At 45.8% G+C, this 17,722-nt stretch overlaps 1 protein-coding gene and 2 non-coding genes across 6 annotated transcripts in view; 1 reads left to right on the top strand and 2 right to left on the bottom strand.

Moving 5' to 3' along the window:
- The window catches only part of LOC146655155 (LIM domain-binding protein 3-like), a 30,755-nt gene extending 18,242 nt beyond the window's left edge, over positions 1-12,513 (bottom strand). For 3 of the 4 annotated variants that reach the window (XM_085428916.1, XM_085428914.1, XM_085428913.1), the window contains exons 1-3: positions 12,366-12,513; positions 12,092-12,279; positions 1,012-1,163 (exon numbers count right to left, since the gene is read on the bottom strand). In XM_085428916.1, the coding sequence (XP_085285042.1) occupies positions 1,012-1,163; positions 12,092-12,187 (248 nt within the window). In that variant the 5' untranslated portion in view covers positions 12,188-12,279; positions 12,366-12,513. The remainder of the gene's footprint in view (positions 1-1,011; positions 1,164-12,091; positions 12,280-12,365) is intronic. The other variant, XM_085428915.1, reaches the window with a different exon arrangement.
- On the top strand, positions 1,953-2,026 carry trnat-cgu (transfer RNA threonine (anticodon CGU)). The gene has a single exon. It is a non-coding gene; the product is annotated as a tRNA-Thr (tRNA).
- Positions 2,361-2,434, bottom strand: trnat-agu (transfer RNA threonine (anticodon AGU)). The gene has a single exon. It is a non-coding gene; the product is annotated as a tRNA-Thr (tRNA).
- Positions 12,514-17,722: the final 5,209 nt, after the last annotated feature.

Raw genomic sequence — 17,722 nt, 5'->3', positions numbered from 1 at the left:
TGTCTCTTCACAGGTTTGTTACGGTCGTTTTGTTCTGGTGGGAAAAGGAAAATGACCCCGATATGAAAACTTGAGTGAAGTCAGTTTATTGTGAGCGGTCCGCCTCATTGGTCAATACAGCTCGAGGGTGAGCGGGGGTTAACAATGACTTCCTGGCCTGTTTCCACCGCTTCATCACAAGCTTGAATTCACACCAGCAAAACATTTAAAACAACAATAGGAAAGAAAAACGGCGTCTCTTCATCCTGAGCTGAGCGTCTTATCTTCATCACCCGAGGCTCCGTGGTTATGAGAGACCGCAGGAAGCACTTTGTGGACCAACATTCATTTCCCCTCTCAGCTGTCAGACGTCTTCATGGCACAAAGAGACGTAAACGTAATGGCTGAAAGGAGGAATTGATCCGAGCGCAAAGGATGCAGCAGACTGAGGGAAATCCCAAAATCCACAACCTTCATTCCAGGCAGTGGCCGTGCGCTTCAATCCAACATCGCACACAGGACAACAGGATCAAAACATCTAACCCGGAAAACCGAAGAACTAAAAGAAAGAAAAGAAACTTCACAAACTACATTTCAGACAGAGGATGAGCTGAGGCGGTGCACGGAGGCTTAATATCACACAAAGAAGGATTATTTTGAACTGTGAATCATGCAAAGCTGTTGCAGGAGATTGTGAGGATAAAATATTGAGGTGCAGATGAGCAGAACCTGTCCACTTTAAACCCAACAGGACTTTTTAGTTATGATATCTGACCAGTTTTTCTGCAGAGCGAATAACAAATGCAAAAAACACAGAATCATAAAAACCGTCAGACACCTTCAGATCTTCTGACGCCCCAGACGAGTTATTACCAATCAATGTGACCTCAGAGACTGGCAGGTGTAACTGTCACCTGTGTGGGGCCTAAAAGGTTTACGTTTTCACATCAACATCTGAGCTCCAGACAGCAGGAGGACAAACAGGAAGCTGTTACAGACAGGAAGTGTGAGCAGGGAGGAGTCGGTTCTTACTTGGACATGGTGAGTGCCAGGTTGTAGTTTGCCATCTTGATTTTGTTCTGGGCCTCCAGGTGAGTCATCCCCTCGGTGCTGACGCCATCGATGGCGACGATGACATCACCCTGCATCAGGTTGCCCTGCGCCGCCTTGCTGCCTGGAGAGATCTGTCCAAACACAGAGACGACCACGTGTGAGTCACCTTTCACAGGTCAGCGCGCACTCGTTCATCCTGAAATGGTTTTCCACGAAACAATCCATGAAATGGGAAAAGATTTAATCAGCTTTAAAACGTCTGCACAACCTAATCTGGACACGTTACAGAAACAGCGCGTCAGCACGGTGAGGCCTCAACTTTCACGCTTCAGTTTCTCAGAGGAAAACACGAGAGGAGCTTTTCACAGAGCTGGAAGACGTTTCGATGTTAGACAGAAAAACAGACGTTCCTGCTCTCATGAGTTAGCTGTGAGGTTTTAAAGACAGAAGCAAATCACTCCTCATCACCAGGATTTGGCATTTTGAACCATCCACATGAAGCCCCGCAGTGACGTCATCAGTTCTTTATGTAAGAGCACTTTGGCATCTGCTTGGAACCACACTGTGGGACAGCCACCATTGAGGACACCAAGTCGCATTTTTGTATTTTTGTGTTGAAATTTCATCCCAGAGAAGTTTCAGGTTGCTCTACACACCAACAGAAAGTGCCCTCCTGTTGTTAACGCTGCATCAGCATGGCTTTATTTGGTGGGGGCGGTTTAGGCTTGACTTTAAATTCAGTCTGGGAACAGAAGAAGACGCTAACAGTGACACTGTTCCTGGACACTTTGGGGTTCTGGATCTTTAATACATTTCAATTCAATTTTATTTTTATCTCCAAATCACAGCAGCAGTTACCTCGAGGTGCTTTAGATTGTAAGTTAGCAATAATACAGAGAAACCCCAAACCTCAGTCCCAAGGCTCTGTGGCTTAGCTGGTCAAAGCGCCTGTTTCGTAAACAGGAGATCCTGGGTTCAAATCCCAGCAGTGCCTTTTAGTACACCTTTATTACTTCCCCCTTTAATCAGGCCTAAGATCCATTGGACTTCATGTGACCCTAACAATTGACATCATGCGGGAGGCTGTATGTGGTCCTCCTGGTGACTGCAGGGATGCACGCATTCAGAGGAAGGTTCCTACAAAACAACAGCCTTTTACCATTTTTTGATAGATGTGTACGATAAGCTAGCATTCTGAGCGTGTTTATAAAATGCTGACCTGCAAGTCGAGACCAAGTGTAAAATCATAATTTATTTGAAAGTGAGACTTTGGATTCCTGCTGAAAGGAAACGCTACAAAAACACAGCTGCTGTGTGAGACGCCAAACAGGCACTGCTGGGATTTGAACCCAGGATCTCCTGCTTACTAGACAGGTGCTTTAACCAGCTGAGCCACAGCGCCTCCTGCATGTGATCATTTCCTGTATCTCACACTGTGATATGTGGAAGCTGTTGTTACGAGTTCAAAATTGGGGATGGAAACAAGAAAAAAAACCACAATAACAACACTGGTCCGGCCGGGTTGAGTCAAACGATGATTTTAATGATCACACGCGTGGGAGATGGACACTGTATGCAGACAGCCTCTGATCTCAAAATGGTGGAGCATTGCTCAAACTTTTATAGCGTCTGGTGCCTCCACCTTATCATAAAAAGCCTAAACATTTACATGTTTTCTCTCACACGGCGTCTAAGCTACGACCTTGGCTCCCTGCTTATCTGCTCCTGCTGAGATGGGGCAGAAAACTCCAGCATATTCTGTTCTCTTCTAATCAGACAAATAAGACAATAACTCTCTGTGAACAGTATTTCTTATAACTCAGCAGTATAATGCATCATAAAGCAATGTCATTCATTCACAACAAGTCAGCAGTTTAATGTAATGCAAATCAGTTTAACTAATGCAATAGTTATCAGCTTCTTCTAATTCAGGAGAATAATGCAAACTAAACTACATAATAATTCACAATCTTTAATTAGGGATATAACATGGCATAAAATAACACTACAATCCAACACTGTCCAATCGGGCCTCTTGTCTGTGCTCCATGCCTGGTTGAAGAGGAGCTCACGATGGTGCCCTGATCATGTGATGTCTCACATCATCAACAGTGGCTCAACGATCTTCAGGAGCGCCTCCAAGGGGGACGGCCCCCTCTGGGGACGGCCCCCTCTGGGGGGTTTTCACCTGTTTTAGAAGTGAAGAGTTTCTAAATGTGAACATCTCACGGACAGAAGAAGTCCAGCTGCTGTCGGTTCAGGCTCTCCAGACCAGCATGGATGACCTCTGGCTGCTGTTGCTGTCCATGGTGCTGAAATGATGCTACTGATATTATTAATTATTTCTATATGATATTATTTGAGTAAGAGAGAGAATATGAGATGGTCCCAAAATGGTCCGTCACCCAGGGCGTCTCACCGAGACGCTACGCCTGTTTGTCAAACATCAGGGTGGAGCGGATCAGGGGCATTTTGCAACCTTGCAGCTATACCCACATGGCAGGATTTATGTTCCAGCTCCCCTTTAAACCTCTTACTGGTGATGAGGTGAGAGCCTCCAGTAGTTACTGAGCACAGGGACTGAGCTCGCTGTGGTATCACCGGAGTTTATTAATCAAATACAGAGCAGGAGGATGGAAAAATCAATGGAGGAATATGAAGTGTGAGAGTTGGCTGGAGGATCCTCCATCAGCTTGTTGGATGTGACCCAGCACCCTGCTTCATCCTGCAGCTCTGATCCAATCTTTGTCCAAAAGGATGGCGTGGTTGGTGCACAAATACATGGTTACCATCATTATCTTCTCTCCATGCAGTGTACCATTACTGAGAGCACATCTACCCTCAGACGAGCTTCACTGCTTTGTCTCTGAGCAGTGCAGGGCTGGGACGGCAGAGTCCTGGGAAGATGACAAGCTCGACATCGTTACGGCTCGCTCTGTCCTCCCGAACCTCAGAAGCCTGCAGAAGCTCAGACTAGTCTAATCTCAGTGTTTTCACACACACACCATCTTGACTGATTCAAGGGAGGAACCTTGTTTAAAAAGACCAGCGGCCCAATCAGGGGATAATCGGGGGTCTGGCTGAGGTGCTGTAGCTTAGCCGGTCAAAGCATCTGCCTTGTAAATAGGAGATCCTGGGTTCAAATCCCAGCAGTGTTTTCATATAAATTAAATTTTAACTTATCTGACTTCACTGAACCTGCTGATTTAATCGGTTCAGACAATCAAGGTGGGACAGAGAAATGGAAGATGGGTCAATAAACACAAGCAGCAGGACGACTGTCAGCTGTTTAGTCCTCGGTGATTCAGGAATACGATGCCAAACTTGGCTGGTTTGCTGCTCTGAGTCAAAGGAAAACCACAGATGGAGTTAAATGGCATGAACCACATGGATGCACGGCTGTGATTTGAATCCAGGATCTCCTGTTTACAAGGCAAGCACATTAACCTGTTAAGCTACAGCACCTGCTATGAGAAGCTAAAGCTAACATATTTGCTGCTTCTTTAACCAGGTTAAACAATGTTATTATAACTAGGTGATCATATGGTTCAACATCCATCACAGGTCATCAATGGCTGTTCAGTTTTCTCACCAAAGCTGGAATCATTCATTTATACTTAGATGCTCTTCATTATCAGACTTTAATAAAAGAGGCTGATGGAAGGGCTGCTCTCAACATGAGGTGAGATTTAATCTGGGGGAGAGAACCAGTGTTTCTTACATGTGGGGGTGGAAAGTTCCACAGCCTGGGAGCAGAGCTTTCGGGTGGTCTGTGCTGGTAGGAGGGGTTCTGGTAATAATGGGGCCAGCAGAGTTTTGAACCAGTTGAAGCTGATGGAGGGATTTTTGGGGGAGACCATGCAAGAGAGAATTACAACAGTCAAGGCGGGAGGTAACGAGACCGTGGACAAGAATGGACGCAGACTGGGTGGAAAGACAAGGATGTGTTAATGTTGCGTAGATGGAAACAGGCAGAACAGCTGAGATTACTGATGGGAGAGTGAACTGTGATGACATCAAGGCTCTGAGGTGAGGGGAAAACTGTGGAGTTAGTGAGAAATGGTTTGCCTTCACTAGGTTGGATTTAGTGCCAATAAAAAGGATTTCAGTTTTATCCTCATTGAGCTTAAGAAAATTAGAGATGAACATCCATGAACCTGGAGGAGGTTAATGGATGTAGTGATGGAGGAGGATGCTGGGTTAGGAGATGATGTGCTCTACAGAGACCTGAGGGAAGCAGCTGTAAGAAGGAACGGAAGGAAATCTTCAGCAAAAGCAGGAAGGAGGAGGTGCTGTAGGTCCGCAGGTCAGAGCACCTGCATGTAAACAGGTGCTCTGACCTGCTGGGTTCAAGTCCCAGCAGTGCCTGAAGGAGCTTTTTCTACATATTTCACTGCGACATCACCCTGATGATCTGGCTGTAGGAGCTGTCGGCCTCTCTCATCCAAACGTTTGTTTGCTGCTTTCAGCTTTTCTCGTCACGGCCGAGCTGCAACAATGTGAGGCCTGTCCAGGCGGCAGAGTGGCCTAGTTTCACTGGGAGCTGACCTACATACACACACACACGCACGGACACACACACAGATACACGTTAGGGGTGTCCGAAGTGAGATGACATCAGAGGAGGCGGGTCTCCTTCTCTTTATGGTCGCTCGTCTCCTCTCTGGACAAGAAAGAGTTAGAACTGAGGCTCTGGACTTTCTCTGACAGCAGCGACAGTAACAGTAGATGAGCTGAGAAAGCAGAGATAAGACGTGTGTGTGTGTGTCGGCGTGTGTGTGTGTCCGTGCGTGGGTGTGTGTCCTTCAGAGGCTAAAAACAGCCCGCTGCCTGTCAGCAGCTGCTCGCCGCCTCGCTGCAGAGATAAACTGCAGCTGATTATTTCTCACATCGATTCATAAAGTTAACTTTTATCTGTTTGCGTCAGATTTTTTTTGCATGCCTGTGTAACATTTTGTCCCACAGCTGTGGGCTGAGTGGATCTGTGACGGCCACTCCTTCCCGTCGTCCTCACAGTGGTTTTGCTTCATCCTTCAGTCTGAATGTTTGTTGCTTCTTTCTGTCTCTTTTTGATCATCTTCCATCCTCAAATAACCATTTGTGTCACCTTTGTGTGTCCTTGCATGTGTGTGTTTGTGTGTAGGGATTCAATTCTATGCCTTCTAGTTTTTAAATTCTTACTGTTTTTTACTTGTATTGCTTTTATTTATTTATCTTTTTAGTTTCAAATAGCTGTACGCTTTATAAATGAAGTTATTATTATTGTTATTTATTATTTGTATCCTTTATTTTGCACTTTCTCTGATTCTTTTGGCCTCCTCACAGTTGATTTCATTTTCTTTGTTTTTCTGTTTTACATCCTCTTTGTGTCTTTTTGTGCGTATGGTTGTTTTCCATTTCTGTGTTGGTGCTTTTTGTTGCTTGCTGCACTCTGTTTGCATCCCTTTTCAGACATTTTGCATCCCCTGGGCTTCAATTTGCACGAGTGATTATTGTACATCTCTTTTAGCATTTCATATTTTGCATCCTTAAATTATCATTTCATCTTTTGAGTTCATTTTGTGTGTCCTCTTCTGTGAGTGCACATCCTTTTGTAGCAGCTTTTCATCTGTATGAAGTTTGTTTTTGGTCCTTTTCCCTCCATTTTTATGCATTTTGCAGGCATATTTTGATCTTTTTCAGCGGTTGTATATCTGGTATGTGCACGTTGTCTCTTTTTGCTAACTCTGCGCCTCCTCACAGTTGTTTTGAATCTGTTGTGGGTCCAGCATGACTGAAGAAGGCCACAGTTGTTTTGACCCTCCTGCTTAGTCTAAAGAAACGCACCTCTGTGCAGTCTGACTAAAGCTGCTTGGTCTATTTGTGTCGATCTCACAGCTGAAACTTGTATTCAACTCCCCGCTGACCTACTAAACCGAGTCCAGTCTTAGTTCACACGTCTTATTTGGGGTTTCCTGAAGCCATTTGGGATCCCCTGACCATCTGCAGCATGTGCAGCTGTGGCAGGAAGCAGCGGGGTCAGCGGGGAGCTCGCCGAGTGCTGAGTCAGCTCCGTGTGTTTGTTACAGCGGGCATCGAATTACCGCCGGCTCGGCTTTCGCCCCGACTGTAAAACTCGAGCGAGCTTTGAGCTGTGAGAGGAGCAGCAGGAACGCTCAGAGCCCCGTGAAGCTTTGTAAGAAAATCACTAATTAAACACAGACATGAAGTAAAAGCACAGGAATCTCTGCTGCGTGGGAACAAAGGTCATTTATGTCTGAAAAAACAGCCACAGAGAAAGACTGATGTGTCCTTCAGCAACTGCAGACTTTCTGGTATTTACTTTTTCATCTTTGATTTCTTTAGCTGAGAACAGAAATGCCTCAAAACAAGAAGAAAGTCTTTGCTTTCACACAAACACACCTCTAGCTGCTCAGAGAGACATTTAAAGATGTGTTTCTAACTCATCTTCCCAACATTTGGGGACAATCCCACAAACGGACTCGGAGTCGATGACGTAAACAGGAGATCTCTAGTTCTGCCTTTCAAACAAACTCACATGTGTGAAAAATATATCACAACAAAAAAGTTTTTTTAATAGATTTTGTAGCTATAGCTACAAAATTATTTTGTGTTTGCATGAAAGCAAAGAGACAAATGTTCTTGTTTATGAACCTTTCCTCAGTTTGGTCTGAGTAACCAAATCCACAGATCAGACTCTTTAACTTTCTTATTGACGAGTGTGGTTCTGCTACGTATACCAAAACATCATCTGTGTACACTGAGATTTCGTATTCTTCATATTTGATCTGATCTCCTTTGATGTGGTTGTGCTGATGATTCTGTGCTAATAGTAAACAGTACAAAGAGCTGCTGTGCAAAGGTTTGGACAGAAAGACCCTCGAGGTGGTGACACTGTTTTCAAGTCAAAGAAGCAAAGCAGAAATCTTGACGGCATTTTAAAATCAACTCTAAATCAACCTCACAGCCAGGAGGACTCAGCTGTAAGAAGCTGCAGCGCCCTCAGGAGGCGTGCAGCTTAGCTGGTTGAAGCGTCTGTCTCGTAAACAGGAGAGCCTGGGTTCAGATCCCAGTAGAGCATGCTTTACAACAGACCTGGTAAACAGGCTGAATGAGCTTTTATCTCTGGGCTGCACAAATGAAACCCATCATGTTCTAGATTCTGGATGATGTAGACAGCGTTGGCCTGACACTGAAAAAAGCTCCTGCAGTGTGTCCGTGCATATCCTGCTGTTACTAGACTGTCATCTGGACAGGATGACATTAGAAATATTGGCTAAAATCTGCAGAACATTTGGGCTTCTTAAACGCCATCTGTCACCTATTGCATACATAAATCCTTCACTCCAATTAACCTAAATCAGAGATGCTGTTTGTAAAATACTAAAAAACCGTTCAAAGGATAAAAACAGTGGAAATGACCTGGAGATGTTGGCTGTAAAACAAAACTGGAAACTTTTAGAGGGTGTGCAAACTGCGCAGAGACGTTTCCATGGATTAAAGCGGCACGAATCCTGCTCCGTGTGAACACTTCCTCACTGCTGCTGGTCCTTTAGAGGCCACCAGCTGTCACTTTTTCAGCCTCGAATCGTCCCAAACTCCCAGACACGACTTCAGAACAATCGCCGCTGCCGGCCCGAAGGAAGGACTGAAGTCATTTGGCTCTAAATATATTCAAACAAGGCGCTGACAGAGCGCAGAGGAACACTGAGATGGAGAAGATTCATTACAAATCCTTTTAACTTAAAGCAGCAAAGCTTAAAGTGAAGCTCCTGCAGCTTCTCAACCAATCAGGGATGAAACATGCAGACTGTCCGGCACTGTGACATCACTCAGTGGTACACACTGTGGTACACACTGTATGGCAGTTATCTGCTACATGAGCTGGTCTGTGATCCAGTTAAAAAGTAAGAAGTCGTTACTATTTAAATAATCCAAGTGAGAGTCACACTGGACCTGTTTGACCCACACTTCACTCATGTTCAGGGGAAAGGGTGCATCTGTTGGGGACTATTTTGAGCAGCAGATTAATCCACATCTGTGCCGGTGCAGCGACATGCATTTCATTCCTTCTGGAGCTCTGCAGCTCAAAACATTGACGGAGAGATGTCGGGCTTTGAAGGAAAGCTTGGATGGGGAGAATCCTGTGACCCTGCTGATATTCTCTTTGAGCGCTGAGCAGCAGATTGGATCTAACTCAGCCTCGTCTGCCTGTAAATCCCACCTCTTCACCGCCGCTCCCTGAACCTCATGCTCTGAACAATGAACCAGCGAGCAGAGAGGGATGATGGGAATATGAACACTGCTGAATTTCCTTCCTCACTGGTATTAGTTTAAGTCTGTTGAGCATTTGACAGGATGCAAGTGTGTCTGGCCTACAGCAGCAGTGAGAAGGGAAAGCAGACATGTCTAAATCATGGCAGCGTTGGCCGACGGAGCTGCTTTACATGATCCGCCAGCAAAAGTAAAGATGCATTTCATTTTAACCTCAGAATCGGTTATCAATTGGCGTCACACGTTCATGTGCAGGAGTCACTGTGAAGGGCTTTTATTGTGAAAGGAAGGAACAGGAAGAAGCTCCATCTGACTTCCTGTCCTGATGGAGCAGCAGCAGGCTGCAGCAGGGTCGTTACAAACCGACTCAGGACGGAAAACGTTGACAGGGACGTGAACTTGGATCCGAGCCGACAATCAGGCAGAAACTGGAGGGTCGGATGGAAAAGGAAGGTCCTCGTTCTCAGTTCTTCACGTAGAGCATCATCGGCACTAGAGGTGAAACGAGGTCCATGTAGCAGAAGTCTGTTAATACTCGTGAATCCACAGTTCATTCAGAACTTTTTGTGTGGTTGTATGGTTGGTGTAACATGACTGTCACATCCCAGAGCGAGGAGCAGAGGTCCTGCCAGCCTCTCCGGGGTTAAACCAGTCGCTGACTCTCACACAGACAGAGGTTCTGCTCGAGTCTTATTTTTGGCTCGTCTCCGGCAACGTGGAAACACCTCCCACCAACTCCGTCAGCGAGGTGCAACCTGAGAGGCAAAACCCGGGGCCAAAAACAGCTCCTCGAACCAGGAACACAAGATTTACTGTTCCTGTACGAGTGCTGCCCTGACACAGACATAAGGTCTCACTTCAATCATCAAGTGAAACAATTTAAGAATAAAAAACTAAAAAGGTTCTGAATCGTGAGGCTTTGTTTCAGCCCTGTGACTGTTCTGGACGACTAAACATGATTTAGTATCTCAAAGAGGACCTCCATCTTTCTCAGCCTGACGGAGGAGCTGCGTAAAGCGCGTGGAGCTGTTAACAAACAGCGCGCTCACAGAGGCTGATGAGTGTAACAGCTGAGCAGGGGGAGCGCTGAAGGTCGGCTGTCCCCGAATGAATGAGTCCTCACAGCGTGTGTGTGTGTGTCTGTGTGTGTCTGTGTGTGTCTGTGTGTGTCTGTGTGTGTGCGTTTTTATCACTGCTGCTGTTGTAGGGTCCTAAATCTGTTCACAGTCATGTTGTGGGGACCTGCGTCTGTCTCTCCTGTGGGAGGACTCGGTTTAAGGTGAATGCAATGATGGAAACTGTGGAGCCGCCAGCAGAGACTTGGATTACAGATGCAGTGAATAACAATGGAAGAGCAGCAGCACCCAAACACAACACAAAACATCTGTAGGCTAAATGTGTGGAACAGAGGCTCACATGAACATCTGGAACATCCTGCCAAGTTAAACAGTTTGAATAAAAGTACAGCAACATATATGAACCCCAGTAAACACAGCTCAGGGTCCAAAACCACCAAAGTCGGCTGGACAATAACTGCAAATCAGAAAGAAACATAAAATGAACCCGAGCCCATCACAAAGAGACGCACAAGAAAACTAACAGAAACACAACAACCCGAAAGGGTCAGAGGCTTGAACTACAAGAAAGACACAAAACTGCCAAACTGAGCTGCAAAAAGACGACTTACAACCTGACAAAAGACACAGAATTACCTGAACGAACCAGGACAGACGCAAAAAACAACTGAACAATTAAAAAAACGTTAAAAAGACCCAAAACACAAACAAACCCCCGAATTTAACAACCACAAAAAGTCTCAAAATCACTAAAAAGAAAAGAAACCCAAAGAATTTAACTACACAACAACTGCACCAAAAGGCAGAAATACCAGAGAGAGAGACATTTAATGACCGTAAAAGGAAAAGAAACTAAAATTAGATGCAAAACTACAGAAATAAGTTGTTCAGTATCTCCAAAACCATGCAGACTAGCTGCACTGCAAACCCAAACAACCCACAGAGACACCAAATAACAGCAAGAGGACAAAAACAATCAGCACTGATGCAACGTGACCTGAAAAATGCAAAACTGCCAACAAGAGGCTACACAAAGCTGCAGCCACAGCTTTTGTCCCAACACATCAGGCATCACATCCAAAATCACCAAACAGAACCCGACACAGAGGTCAAAGGTCATCAACATCCCACCAGCAGATTACAGTGGAGCTGCAGGAACTTCGTCTCTCCATCTCTCCAGAGAGGCGAGGCTCCGAAAGCAACACCAGCTCCAGTTTCAGGCCTCCACCTCTGCTTCGGCCTCCCTACCTGACCGGGGGGGGGGGGTCGACGGGCTTCACTGATTCAAAAAGAAATCAGCCACACATCAGAGATTATGTCCCAAAGCAGCCACGTCTCCTCAGCTGGACTTGAAATGGAATTAGTCTACAGCAGGTTGAGTTTAATGACTCATGAGCACGTCGAACAGACCCGAGGCTCACACCAGCTCGGATTTTAAATATTAATCATTAAAGTTTCAGTAACAATGCTGAGGGGAATTTTGAGCTTTATTTTGAAAGAATACAGATGACAGGAAATAAGGCAGGACATGCAACAATGGTTTGCATCTTAAACCGTCCCAGCTTCGTCTTTCTAGATTCATTCCCTTTTGTAACACCACTAAGGACTCAGACTGGGACACAGATATCAGAGACTCACATCTGTCAGCCAAACACAGAAATTGGGCGAAGCTGCAGGTGAAAAAGTGCGTTTCCTGTCCGATTTCCTACCCTGGAGATGGTCAGCGGCATGTTGAAGTCCTTGCCCCCCTGCAGCCTGAAGCCCCAGGGCCCGGGGCCGGGCAGCGACACGGTGTAGGTGCTCATTCTTCTTCCACACAACTACAAAGATCCTTCAAAGTCAGAGCAGAGTTTCTGGAACAAAACCCACCGGCAGCTGCAGGAGACACGGGACGGCTCTGAAAGCAGAGAGGCGATAGAGAGAGAGGGCGTGAAGCAGGTGAAGCAATCACGGAGGAAAGAAAAATGAGTGAAATGCACCAACCGAAGAGGAAGAGAACGAGTCGCAGCAGCTGAGAGGAGAAAGAGGAGGACCTGCCTGCTTGGACGGGCTGAAGTGACAGCCTAAGAATAGCCTCAGACAGTGGTGTGGCATTGTGGGGGGGCGGTGGGGTGAGGCGGGGTGAGGCAGGGCAGGGGGGTCTGCAGGGAAAGGAGGGGGGGTGGACTTATATGGCGTGAAAGGGGACACCCGGTATGCCAGGCTCGCCGTGATTCACAGCGGCTAATATAGACCAGCAGATTCTTCTAGACCCTCCTCACTGCCCCCCTCAATCATGCAGCGCCCAGGGTCTCCCACGCATCCAATCAGGGGCAGCGTCAGGAAACGTCTCATTATCTCGGTGGCGATAAAGCCCAAACAGAAAGGCCACGAGTGGAGTGGCACTGATAGCTTAAAGGTCAGCAGGTTCAAATCCCTCCACGGGTCGCTGCCGAAGGCGTCAGCGAGGCCCGAGCCCGACTTCACCCGTCAGGGGAACGCTCTGAGCCTCGTGGACTCAGAAGAAAAGTGTCCACCTGTCAGGACTGTCCTCAGGTTTACCCAACCTAAAGGACTCCAACACCTACAGAAAACTACAAACATGACCGCCACAGAGAGCCAGTGCAGCCAAACACAGAGCCGATAACCTCAAAGAACGGCAAAGTAATCACACAGAGATTAAACCTCTCAACACCAGATGAAATTTATCTTTACGAAGATTCAAAAGTAAACGATTAATGTCCGACAAAGAGAAGCACGATGACCACAACAGGACTCAGCTGCCACAAATAGACCTCGAGAGGACGACAGCTTAGAGAGACGCAAGACACAAAATGATAACGAAGAGACAAAAAAGCCTCAAATTAGGTGGAAAATGACAAAACGGGACAAAAACCGCTACAAAGACACACAAACAGACCCTCAAAAGACAACAATCCACAAATATTAGCACAAAAACTAGAGAGAGGCAAGAAAGAGCCAAAAACTGCAGAAACAATCACAGAGACAAGCAAACACACACGAGGGAACCTGACAGGACAAAATGAGAAGCCCAACAAAGTGAGTCTGAATCAGCACATTCAGTGTTTTTAAAGGCGACACACGAAGCCCACGAGAGCATACGGGTCAGATGTTATCGGGGTAACACCACCTTCTGCCTGATGGTGGGCAGGGTGGTGTCAGTGCGCACACTGGGAACCAGAAATGCTGTTTGTAGGTGTAATTTGGGGGGCAGAGTCACACCTATAAATCTCACGTTTTTAATTCAGGTGGTGCTCCATGTGTTGTATGTGGTCTTCATTAAATATGATAAAGTCTGTGAACTTTCCAAACACCTGAGGAGGCTGCAGGACTTTAAACAGCCCAGGTACCCCGAGCACACCTGTGGACGCCCCGAGCACACCTGTGGACGCCCCGAGCACACCTGTGGACGCCCCTCTAACAGGTGCGTGTCAGATGGAGTGAGGCACTGTGGTTAAAGCGCTAGCCAGCTAAACAGGAGATTGTGGGTTTGAATTCCAGCACCGCCTGCTTATTAACAGGAAGATGAAAAAGCAGCTCTTCTCTCCAAGCAACAGTGAGTCAAAAACCACCAGAGGTGCAGAGCCCTCACTGCTCACACAGGCTGGGGGCGATCGGCCCTCTGCACCGACTGACAGGCTGATCCCAGAGCAGCGCTGAGCCTGTTATATCACCGGCTAAGTTTAGACTCTGAGAGGCAGAGTGGACTGGGACGGAGCTGTTTAAGGTTTTAGAAACTTTTATTTAAACCATCCATCTATAACAGTCCTTACCAATGTTCCCTCTAAGCTGCGCACGTGCAGCTAATCCACGTGGTTGACAGGCTATGACAGCGTCCTTATGTGCCGACACCGGTGTTTTAGCAAAGCGGCTGATGTGGAGGGAAGCCACGTTAATGACAACGTGTACAACCATTGGAGATGTGAGCAGGACAGACGGAACAACTGACGGAAACAGTGTGGACTTTATACCAGTTTTTAAATTGTGTTGATCGGCCACGTAAAACCAGAGTTATGATAAAATATCTGCAGTGTTTGGTTTTCTTCCTGAATACTGTCGTTGTTTATATTTACTGCAGGAAGAAACGGTAAAAACGGCGTTTTATAAGGAAAACGCTCGAAAGCCTGTGAGCAAAAACAGCCCCCCTCCAGCCTTTCCTATTGGTGGAAAAATGTACCATGTGGACCAATCAAAACATGATATGGCAACATGGCATTTAGATGTTTAGGGAGGGGGAAGTTTTAGGAGTGACGGTGTGTTTGAGATGTGAGAGATTTGCTACGTTTAGCACAAATCTTGTGTAGTTAGTGTGTAGTTAGTGTGTAGTTAGTGTGTAGTTAGTGTGTAGTGTAGTCAATAGTTTTGTTGTGTGTTAGAACAATGAGGCGACTGCTGAGTGTTACAGGTGTTACAGCAGTGACACATCTGCTGCTGTCAGGCCTGCAGGTATCAGGCTGTTGTTCTCCTTCATCTCATAGTGGACAGAAATTTTTTGGAGCGGCACAAATAATTTGTGTGGCATCAGATTTGATGCAGAACAGCTGATTGTTCTGTAAATAGTTTGAAATGTTTGTTTAAAAAACGCTTTGGCTGCATTTTTAGGTAAACAGCTGCAAAACACTTTGTTACTTTTTTGAAGAAGTAACTATATAGTTAATTTCCCAGCATTGGTCATTATTTACTGTATTTTGCAGACAGAGAGTTACAGACTCTCTCCCAGACTCAGACTCATCATACAAGTCAGAGCTTTATAAAAAAAATAATAAGAAAGTTGTGTTTTCAAAATTGGAGTTGAAGTTTTTTTTTCCTTCTAATAGTGTTAACATGCTGCACAGGTCACAAACAAGATTTGTTTACATTTTCATTGTAAGTGGGCTAAAGCAGTTAATTAAGAGTCGTCTAACATAAATGCTGTAATTTGATAATTTTAATAAACATGTAACTTGGATGGATTAGATGCCGACGTGACCAAAGTGCACACGTCTGCTGTCGCTCACAGTGGACCTAGGGACGCTGAGGGAGTTTGTGTGTTCGCTCAGACACATGGAAAATTAGAGGGAACATTGGTCCTGACTCATAACAATCATCACTAAAATCTCACTGACAAACTGCAATGAGTGTTATCCACGTAAACGCGTCAGAAAAGATCGCTTATTTATCCATAAAAGGAACGCATGCTCAATGGTTTTTCAGGGTCTAAGTTAGGAGTGTAAATGTTTAACCAACACTGAGAAACACCAAAAGCTGCAGTTCCTGTGGCGTCCAGCAGAGGCAGCAGTGAGTCAGTCTCCATAGACTCCCATGTTAAAACTTTCCAGCACAAACAAACATTTTTTACAGCCTGATACACAAACTGTTTGGTCTCTGTGGATCATTTTGTGGCTGCTTCAAAGTTAGAGTTCAGAAACGAATTACTGTGACCATCTTTTATATACAGTCTGTGGTTAAGCCAGAAATAAGGAGCTGTGGGTTTAATGTGCAGGCCTGGCTTCTGTTACTCAGAACTAAAATGAAGCTTTGTGGATCAGCACTGCAGGGACGTGTAAAGCGAACCCTGCTGACCCTCAGCGAGGAGTTTAAAACACAAACTGAGTCAACCTGAAGGCATGAGAGCGGAGGGGAAACCATCCACAGCCACAGCAGTGATACTGATCCCCCCCAGCATAGAGCCACAGCTGACCTCTGAGCATGTGTGAATAGTTTGTCATTTTAAACAGCTTCTTAATGGAGCTGTCTCTTTGCATGAAAGGTCAGCTGGTGAGTTACAGCCTGCTGTGTCTGTAAACATCAGCTACATCCTGTTTGTGAAGACAAACTCACAAACAAACGTAACAAGATAATGAAGCTCTAAAATCTGAGTCCAATAAAAGCCTCAGACGTCACAAAGTCGTTATTACTCTTCCTAAACTCGACGCTTCCGGTTTCTGCTCTCAGGTGGTCTGCAGACTGACACCGCCCACCTGCTCTCTGCTCCGCCCAGCTCGGCGCACAGAACCTAACGCACACCCTCAGAATAAGTAAAACCCACCAGGTGAGGCTTCAGGCTCCTCTTCTGTCATACCTGAGAGCTGACCCCACCCACCGACCCGGTGAGCCGGGAGAAGCTGTCGGTGTGACCGGCCGCAGCAGCTGCGAGCCGGCGGGCGGTGCGACTTGTTGCCGGTTGTGGTGGTGATGCAGGAGGTGGAGAAGGAGGATTAAACAGTAGAAAGCAGAGGGTGGAGACGGGAGGAAAGGGTCTGAGAGGCGAGTACCTGCCGTCGCTGTGCAGCTCCGACACACCGAGCGGAGTGGCCTGCCGCGATCACGGGATCCTGCTCCGCTCCTCGGGCACAGAGCAGCAGGGAGGCCGGGGGCAGGAGGAGGGCAGTAGGGGTGTTAACAGCGGATTTTCATTAGCAGGATTTTATTTAAAGAGGCAGGAGGCACCTGAAACCGCGCAGAGCTCCAGGTAAACACAGAAAACAGGAGCATCCGGAGCCAAACGCGTCACTCTGCGTTCATGTTCATCTATTTAATTATATCCGTAAAGAAACGAGCAAATACACTGAACGGGATTATGAAAGGATTAAAGAAATGAAAGAAATGACCTGTTTTGTATTATTAAACCTTCATTATAATCAGTCTAGTTTTTATAGGCCTGTGAAGTGTATTCATCACATTTCTGTGGTAAATACATGTTTAATGTGTGCAGCGTTAAACACAGGCTGTATAACAGAGATGACTCTGTGACGGGCATGTTTTATATCACTCATGAGCAGTGTTGGTCACGTTACCTGAAAAAAACAATCAGTAACTAATTACTGATTACTTATTTTCAAAAGTAATTAGTTACTTAGTTACTTTTTAAAGTAACAGCCTGAATAGGTGATAGAGCGATAGATCTTTCAGCCCAATTCTACTTTTTCTGCATAATCCATCATACAAAATGTAATCAAATGGAAAAGTCTCTTTTTAAAACTTGTTTTATTAGTTTTAATCTTTTAACTTTATGCATCAAGCAAAAATTTAATTATCTGCAACATTCTCTGACTGGAAGAAATTAGTTTAACATTTAAAGCTATTTTCTGCACATTCCAGCACATAAAATAAAATATTTTTTGTGTTTACACTCACTCTTTCAAATAGATGCAAGTAAAACACAGCAGAAAATAAATAAAATCAAAGACTCAGCGGTCCTGTTGCTCTATTTTCACCTGTAAAGCAGGAGTGGGGCAGGCGGAGGTTTACCCTGGTGCAGGTGTGCCGCGGTCAGTGGAAGAATCCGCGAGTTTCTCTGTGAGTTTCCCATTACGTTGTAGCTACTCGGTGCTTGTTGGAAGTTTAGGGGTTTTTTCGCT

Source organism: Rhamphochromis longiceps, linkage group LG13 (genome assembly GCF_057381845.1).
Source record: "Rhamphochromis longiceps isolate RC_006_pf linkage group LG13, R_longiceps_female_GT1.1, whole genome shotgun sequence".
Lineage (NCBI taxonomy): Eukaryota > Metazoa > Chordata > Actinopteri > Cichliformes > Cichlidae > Rhamphochromis > Rhamphochromis longiceps.
The sequence above is the reverse complement of the archived record's forward strand: the minus strand, read 5'-3'. Positions and strand labels throughout refer to the sequence as shown.